This window comes from Cololabis saira, chromosome 7 (assembly GCF_033807715.1).
Source record: "Cololabis saira isolate AMF1-May2022 chromosome 7, fColSai1.1, whole genome shotgun sequence".
Classification (NCBI taxonomy): Eukaryota; Metazoa; Chordata; class Actinopteri; order Beloniformes; family Belonidae; genus Cololabis; species Cololabis saira.
This window is the reverse complement of record NC_084593.1, coordinates 19,217,812-19,226,849: the sequence shown is the minus strand read 5'-3', so window position 1 is coordinate 19,226,849 and position 9,038 is coordinate 19,217,812. Positions and strand designations below refer to the sequence as shown.

At 39.3% G+C, this 9,038-nt stretch overlaps 1 protein-coding gene across 1 annotated transcript; it reads right to left on the bottom strand.

Annotated features, from left to right (window-relative positions):
* Nucleotides 1–5,489: 5,489 nt before the first annotated feature.
* On the bottom strand, nt 5,490–7,796 carry il12ba (interleukin 12Ba). Its single transcript, XM_061726199.1, has 7 exons — nt 7,709–7,796; nt 7,332–7,610; nt 7,120–7,225; nt 6,706–6,947; nt 6,426–6,598; nt 6,188–6,303; nt 5,490–5,855 (listed from the first exon to the last, which is right to left on the bottom strand). Exons 1-7 carry the CDS (start codon nt 7,794–7,796, stop codon nt 5,804–5,806), a joined length of 1,056 nt encoding a protein of 351 aa, XP_061582183.1. The 3' UTR covers nt 5,490–5,803.
* Nucleotides 7,797–9,038: the final 1,242 nt, after the last annotated feature.

Here is a 9,038-nt window from a genome sequence, read left to right as displayed (position 1 = left end):
GGGTCGAGTACTCTGTCCACCTCTGGTCATGATTACTCCATTACACAAATTGTGAACTGTAAGTACTGAATAATTATTTTGAGAACATTTTTTTAACAACAGATAGTTTCTTTCTTTTTTTCTTAAATGTTTAAATAAACTATTTCATTCATTCATGGAGAAAATAGCAGAATGATGAACAATCGAAAAAAACTATTCAGTAAATTTATTTTAATAATCCAATATTACATCTTTGAACTGAATACATTTGAATCAGAACATAGAGATTAAAATTTATTCAGACCTACTGAAATGCATTTCTTTTGTTTTTTTTTACCCAGTGAAGTTATGTCGGGAGGACAAACATTTCCCAAAAATGCATCAGCTTCCCTTTTTAACGTGTAAGCCATTAATAGAACAAAGGTAAGGGGAGGTGTCAAATTTAAACTGTTTTTATCTGTCTGGAGCCAGAAGCGCTAAATCATTTAGCCTCTTCTGCTTTTTATGACAGGGAAGTGAGGAAAGCGTTCACCACAACCTCCTGATCAACCTTGTTACTCGTCACCACTGAGAACAGCGGCTCATTGATATATATGTGTGTGTGGGGGGAACTGTAGATTGGTTTTTGGGCTTTTCATACACGGCTAGCGGTAAATGCAACTGTGCATGCACTTTATTCACATTTATTGTGGAATTTCAGATCAGGTGCATCAACTTCTCTGCTCATGAAGTTTCATTAATTATTGTGTGGTGCGCCACTTCTGTTTATTTTTATGCATGTACTAAAGAAATTAAGGAGGGGAAAATCTTCAGTTCAGTGCACTTTTACACAGTTTGTGGGGAATTTAGTATGTACAGTAAGAGAGTCTGGTGATCTGTAATTATCTGAGATAACAGAACATGCATCTTTTTTTCAGTGCTGTCTAACACGGCGTTACTGGATGTTAGTTTCCGTAGAAACTACTTTCTACTCTAATTTCAGATCACTTCACGTGGATGCTTGAAGATTTAAGGAAAGGGGTCCATCTCAGGTGTGTGAGCTCTGTAGACCACATGTCAGCAGCAGAACATCTGGATGTGTCAGTCTGATGATGGATGCACCACTGCTGCTACGCAAAAATAACATCAGGTGGATAATGTTTTTATAGTAGCAGAACCATTTTCATAGAAACGACCTAAAACATTGATTTGAAGGAGGGTTTAATAATCCCAGAAGGAAAAGTAAAGTATGTCATTACAGAGTAAATTACTTAGGAAATAGATGCGATGGAGAGAACAGCTGAGACAGGCTCGACCGGGCTGATGGCACATGTAGCATTGGCAGGTAACACAGGTGAGCTCACCCAGTAGACAGCATGGGCAGAAACAACCAACAGTTCAACATCTGGGATGTAGAGTTGCTCCTTCAGTCACATGTTCAGGACTGTACATCTGTTGCTAATAAGTATTGAAAGCATATGATCTGACTCCTGGTTTCTTTGTCAGTTCATTTTGTCCAAAATCAGTGTAAAGACACATCTGATTAGGAAACGCACCCCTGAAGCCACAGGTTTGTCACTTTTATTTCCCAAGGACCTCAGTCACCACCATGGCAGGGAGTAAAACTATTTTAAATCCTTCCTTCCTTCCTTCCTTCCTTCCTTCCTTCCTTCCTTCCTTCCTTCCTTCCTTCCTTCCTTCCTTCCTTCCTTCCTTCCTTCCTTCCTTCCTTCCTTCCTTCCTTCCTTCCTTCCTTCCTTCCTTCCTTCCTTCCTTCCTTCCTTCCTTCCTTCCTTCCTTCCTTCCTTCCTTCCTTCCTTCCTTCCTTCCTTCCTTCCTTCCTTCCTTCCTTCCTTCCTTCCTTCCTTCCATGTCCTACATCCTTTACCTCTCCTTTTTAACATCTCTGCATAAGGGGGTCTTGTCATTAGCTGGTTTCTTTTTTACATGCTCCCTCATGTAAACAACTTCTGTTCTTACGGCAATTCATCACATAAATAAGGTTACAACATGCTTAACAGACATCCACAAAGCAGAACAACATCAAAACCAGTGTAGATTGTCTTGTTTTAATCAGTGTTTCAGAGGAAAAAAGCTCTCTGTCTCATGAAGATAAGGATGCAACTTCAAGAGGATGCCACTTGAGCGATGCATTTCTCCAATATATAAAATCTACCTTTATATGATATTAAAGCAGTAAAAAAAGCAGTCTTGACTGGATGCTGGTTTATAAAAGTAAATGCCACAAGAAAAAGCTATGCTTGCTTGAAAAAGTTCTTAAAAGTTTATCACAGTGGTCTTTTACTATATAACAATGTTTAAGAAGTTCTTTTTTGTCATTTTCATCATAATAAAGCCTCCTCTTTAATATAACACTTCATCAAATCCCTCTTGATTCATCTACAGTACACGATGGCCATAACCTGGGATGAGTGCTCATAACGTGATGTTTCAGTGACGGGCAGAAAAAATGCTCCAGTAAAGTGGACAATAAGCAGTTATTGTAATCAAAAAAGAGCAAATACCTTCTTTTGTTTAAATGCCATTGTCATACTGTTGCACAAAACTATAAATCATTTGTATACAAGCTTCTCGTCACAGGGATGTTTGAGGAACTATTTCTGAACTTTTCACATCACGTTCTATCATCAGGGGGATTATGAAGTCAATTCCATTATGTAATTAACTCATATGGGTTAAACTGTGGCTAAGGTGAGGACAAAAACAAAAGATAGGAGGAAAAACATGAAATAAAAACTATGGCATAGCATGCTGATAAATTATCCCGTGTAATATCTACTATCACTGAATGCTCAAGAACAGATATAGTTCACAGACAGTGAGTTACAAACAGTTTACAGACAGTGCTGTGATTTGCTATACAGTATTTACAGGAACAAAAGTTTCTACCAAAAAACCCACACTCGCCTAAATGGTTTCAAAAAAATGCATAAAAGCCTAAACACCTGCCCCTTTGTGAAATATGTGTGAGAAAAATCTGTGAAATGTTTAAAAAAATCATGTTCTTTAAATAAAAAAGACAAGAATAAACTATGTTTGTACAGCTTATTTCTAAACAATGTCACAAAGTGCTTAACAAAGTAGAGAATTCAACTCAATTCAGCTTTAAAGACACCCAAAACATTCAATTAAATTCCAAGTTAGCCCAAATGAATCAAAGCCAATGAAAATTAATAACAACAATAACAGCTAATGAAACCAACAGATTTAATCAAAGCTTTCTCTTCATACAATTCCCCGTCCTGAGTCAGCGCCGGCCCGGGGGACTGTTGAAAGGAAAAACTCCCCTTAACAGGAAGAAACCTCTGGCAGAACCAGACTCAGGAGCAGCAGCAATCTGCCTCAATGTGGGTTGAGAGGACAAGAAAGAGGATTCATCAACAAAGCGGGAGTGTAAGACTCCACCTTTCAGAGTAAATCTAATATATCCATCAACTAATACCAAAGGAGTTCCTTAATGGACAGATGGAGGCTACCACGGATGGTCAGAGGGTGGGACTGCAGGTCAGCATGTACTGAAAAAAATGTTGGGCCAACCAGGATTTAACATCAGAGAGACAAGCTGTGAGATTTGCAAGGCTGCTGGGACCTGAGAGTTTTACAGGCATGAAGAGTTGAATGTTGAAAATGGCGGATATGGTTGAACTTCAAACTTTAAAAATAATGTTTAAAGCAAAAAATAGATCGTTACCAGAACAGTTGCAAAATTTGTTCAGATTGGAGGATGAAGACAACAGACTTAAACATGATTTCAAACATACTTTTGCAAGGCTAAACATAAAACAAATGTGTATTTCTGTTACAGGTGTAAAATTATGGCATGGACAAAGCAAGGAACTGAGAGGTTGCACAAGTTTGTATCAACTTAAGAAAATGTTTAAAAAAGAGAAGATAAGTGCCTACAAAAAAGAAGAAGGGGAAAGAGAAAAAGAATAGATAGAGTGGTATTTTTTGTTTGTTTTCATGTTATAAATATGTGATAGATAGATTGGTGTTCAGTAAGTCAACGTAATTGTATTAACAGAGAGGGGCAGGTATCATAAGTTTTCTTCTTCTTGCTCCTTTTCTTTCATGGTGATAATGTGTACTTCATGAAATATTGTACAACATTATTGAGAATATGGAATAAATGAAATGAAATGAAATGAAATGAAATGAAATGAAATGAAATGTCATTGGCGTAAATATGATCATTTACATTACATTCCTGAATGGCTAAGAGGTAGCATGTAAATAGAGAACAGGAGAGGGGCCTGGCCTGGCCTTCGGCAGGAGGGTCCCCCCTTATGAGCCTGGTCCTGCTCAAGGTTTCTTCCCTCCTAAAGGGGAGTTTTTTCTTGCCACTGTTTGGCTTAAGGCTTTTCTCCCACTGGGGGAGTTTTTACCTGCCATTGTTTATGTAATAATTGCTCGGGGGAAATGTTCTGGGTCTCTGGAAAGCATCTAGAGAAACATCTGTTGTATTAGACGCTATATAAATAAAATTGAATTGAAAATTGAATTGAGCAAGTACTGAGCCTTGAGGTGCGCTGCAACTGAGCTGAGCAATCGGGGAGGTAAAATTATTCAATGGGGCTGAACAAGTTCTACTAGAGGGGATATGATCATAATAAGTCTAGTGAGCTGATTTGCATAGTTCTCCTTCAGCAAAGTTTAAGATCTTTAATAATTCAATGACTCTGGAGAAATATTAACGCTTAAATAGCAAAGATGCAAGCCTAAACTGCGCACCCGTCATCTCCCATCTCTGATACATCAAGAACCATCATTCATCAATAACTGAAATAACTACATGAGCAAGGGATTCATCTGGGAAACCTTCCTCAACCTCTACAAAACAGCTACATTCACAAATGCCACTTCAAACTTTATTGTGCCTAAAAGAGCCCTTGTCTGGGGTAGTGACTGACTTCTTCTGGAGTGGACCTCAGAAACATGGATTGCAGTTGAATCAGTAATCTAGATCATTTATGGATGAATCTGTGGACAGTGTCCAGAGTGTTAACAGCAACCCCCACTATCAGTGACCTTTGCAATAGTTAAGTGAAATTTCATTGAAGGCATCACTGATGCAGACAAATATAAAGACATTTTAGTGCTTCAAGACCATATATTTTCCAGGGATGAGGAGATCACAGGGAAAAAAGCCTTATTTAAGTCCCGGTTGAAGACAGACTTATTTTCAGCTGCATTTGAATAAAACTTCACTTCACTTATATAACTTCACTTATTTTATATATTAATTATTTCTTTCTTTTTTGTTTAAAATTTAAATCATGTTTCTTATTTATGTTTCAATGTCTTTGAATAACCTTGTTGTTAAATTGTGCAATAGAAATAAACTTGCCTTGCCTCATATTCCCCAATGGATTTTCTGGATTTGAAAAAAAAAAAAAAAAACACACAAAATCAATAAATAACCACGATTTATATCATTTTCAGAGTAATAAAAGTCAATGTAAATTTAAAAATCAATTTCTTTTATTTGCATTTTTCACTGCATTCCAGCTTTTTTCTGATCCTTTCTGTAAATCACACAACAGCAAAATAAAAAACATTTACAAGAAGTCCGAGACAGACTTAACATTCAGCATCCTGAATGACTTCTAGGCACGTCTAGAGCAAAGTATAACTATTATTTTTAAACAAAAAGCATAGATAAAGCAGACGTGTCATCCATTAAATAGTGTCTGTATTCACATTGATTTTATATGTTTGCTTATCAGTAAATAATGAGTTACAAACATCATGTTTTTAGATAAGATACAGAGGAATTGATGTACGATCGTATTCAGTGTCCAGTGTTGGCATTTCCTTTCTTCTGTTATGACAATTTTTTCTTTTGAAGCTTTTTGTTCTTCCTGTTTTTCCTTAACCTGTAATGGGAAACAAAGAATAACAACAAAAGAAAAAATTTTAATCATTTACATATCATTTCATCACTGATAACACTTGAGAGCCCTAAAACAGATGGTGGAGTTTCAGAAACCTTAAAGTGTAAACGCCACGGGACATGGGGAGGTAGACAAGAACAGAAAGTAAAAGCAACACGTTGTCTGCACTACAGCTGCAGGGAGGTGTGTGGGCTGTGGTGAGCGCGAAAGGGAACAGTCATGTGACAGGCCACATGTAGGAAAATACTGAGGCCAAACGGCCGGCCAAACAGGGAACAGGAATGCATCATGTTACATCACTGAGAGGCACCAACCTGACGTGGCTCCAGTCGCTCCACTGTGAGTTGCAGAGCGCATCCTTGGCTCTGATGCACACAGCCTTTGTGTGGCGCTTCACCTTTAACCGACAAATGTCTGTACTTCCCAGAGGCTAGGAAACAAACACATCACCAACTCTACTTGTCAAACCTTTTTTGTTTGTTATTTTTATTTTCAGCCAGCTTTAGTTTAGTAGCATTTAGTAAAATGCAACAATCCAAAAGGTTTCCTCACCTTTGAAGGCTTTAAGGCGGTGCAGGGGTTCTCACAGTTTTTGCATCGAGCCCTGACTTGAGCGACCTCGAAGGTGAGGGGGAAGTAGGAGTGGGGTGTGCTCCAGGAACTCGGGTAACTCCACTCTACCACCGTTTTGTTGACCCGACCAATCGTCACCTTGCCAGGTTTCACTGTCGAGGGCGGAAGTAAAACAGAGAATGAGAACAAAGACAGGGAGAGAAAGTGGCGTCACCTGCACAGGAGTGAGAGACAAATATATCCCTGGCAGACGCCTCACCTATCGCTGACAAGAAAAAGAGTTTAGAGTAACTCTCCAGCAGATAGTGGTCGGTCCTCACGAAGACGGTGACGGAGATCTGCTGGTTCTCCTCAGCGTAGGGGCAGTGCTGCTGGTCCAGGCAGGAGATCCCCCGCCCGTCCTCATGCACCGAGCAGCTGAAGTTACTGTGAGCTGAGGAGCAAATCCAGCGCCGGTTACTGCTGTCTACAGAGCACTCTGTGTTCCTGGGATCAGCGACACTGAAACGGTGACAAAAGTCATTTGATTTAATAGATTTTCAATATCTGTAAGAAATCAGATCCCTTCAGATGTATTTGAATGTCTTAAAATCTATGTCATGAAATGTCAATGTGGGACTGAACCCTGAGTAGTAACTGCAGAGCAAGTGAAACCCTCAGTTTTTGGGCTTACCGTGCAACTTTGATGAACGCTACTCTGCCAACACGAATGCTGTCCCAGGTCCACGCGCAGTCGAACGCTCCGTCGTAATTCTGAGTCGAGCACTTTAAATAATCATCTAAAGACCAAGGTTAAAAAACAAGACTTAGCTTTGGAAATTGTTGAAAATGTACCCCGTTTTTTATAAGTATAATTATCTATATTGACAACGTTTAGGTGCATGCCTTGGTCACTTTTGACAAGAATCCTGGTTTCAGGGTGCCGAATCAGGACCTCGGTGTGATTGAGGAGCGATCCATCCTTGCTGTGGCAGGTGTAATTGCCCCCTCCAAAGCTTTCCACTAATTGCACCAAATATGAGTTCCCTGTCTCATTCTTCTTTACTCCATTTTTCTTCCAAAAGATATCTTGACTCTGGTTGTGTCTCCACAGAGGGTCCTCTGGCCTCTGCAGGCAGCTCAGGGACTGCTGGCTTAAACTGCCGTCCACCTCCACAACCAGGACTGTAGCAGGAGACACAAACATACAAAGAGATTCAAAGAGGCTGAGGAGAACCACTGCAACTTGGAGCAATGGTTTATCTCATGATGATCAAGCGTACCGTTGGGCAGCAGAGTCCAGTGGCCCCTCAGGCTTTGGTAAGTGACTTGTAGAGATACACAGATGATGCAGAAAACAAGCAAATTCATCTGGATGACAAGGAGAAAGTGGCGTTAGGGGCTGCAACATAAGCAACTATAAAACAAATAGAGCAAAAGAAAGCAATAAAACCTCTGCTGTGATGTAAGTATGATTTAAACCCATATATTAAATCTAATCCATGTTATCACTGACTTTTATCAGCGCCTAAGTAACTAAAGTAAAATATTTTATTGAATAAGGCTTTTTACAATAAAAAAAAGACAGCTTTTTAATCTCTACTGACCTACTACAACCAACTGATGTGGCGTCTAACTCTAATACTGAATTGTTATTAATAAGTTAATGCTATTAACAAACTAGTGAACAGATAAGTCAGAAGCGATCTTACCTTTGTCACAAACTTGCAGGTTTGATAGCACTTCTGCGTTTCTGAGGGGTTTTTATACACTTCTGACATTTCATGGAGATTTCCCCACTTGCCAAGTGAGAAAAAGTCCAGAGGAACTTCACTTTCCATCCTTTGAGATGAGGACATGCAAAGAAAAACACAGACCAAAATCCTTCCACTTATGTCCACTTATGTCCACTTTTTTTCTCTCTTTTTTCATTTCTTATTTTTGTATGCTGAAGCTTTTGTACCGTTCGTAGCTCCTATTGTGGGATCCTGTTACTGTTGTGTGCACTTAGCTCTTGTGTGCATTTCCTGTTTGTTTACTCTCAGGATGGCATCATCTTTTTTTCAATTCCATTTCACTTTCTTTTTAGGTTGAGATGTTTTGTTTCCACCGGGACTCGCTGTGTCGGCAGGCTGACACATATCGCTGGTTTCGACCTGTATCGGACAGCTCGTTTCATGTCAAGCCACATAAAACTTTTCAGAGCCAAATTTGAGCTGTCCCAACAACACCTGGGTATTTTTTGTTTTTGTTTTTATTGTCATAACATGAAAACAGAATTTCTACGTTGCAAAGTGGTATTACCACCATGATACCAGTTACAGAGTCATTATATCAGCTGCTCAGTGTGATGTCAGAAGCAGTGATGGTTTGATGCCTCGACAGGACTCATCAGGGTTAAATCAGGACAACTGTCATGTGACTTGGTTGTGGGTCAGACAATAACAGATTTGCGATTTGAAAGTCAAATCCTAACTCGAAAGGCGGGAGAAGCTACCAACCTCAGTGTTTGTTCCAAATAAGAAGCCGGTTGATCCTGCCACAGCAGCTAGTTGCTCACATTTCTTTTAGGATGGACGAACATTGAAATGATTGTCTTCCAAAGTGGTGAAG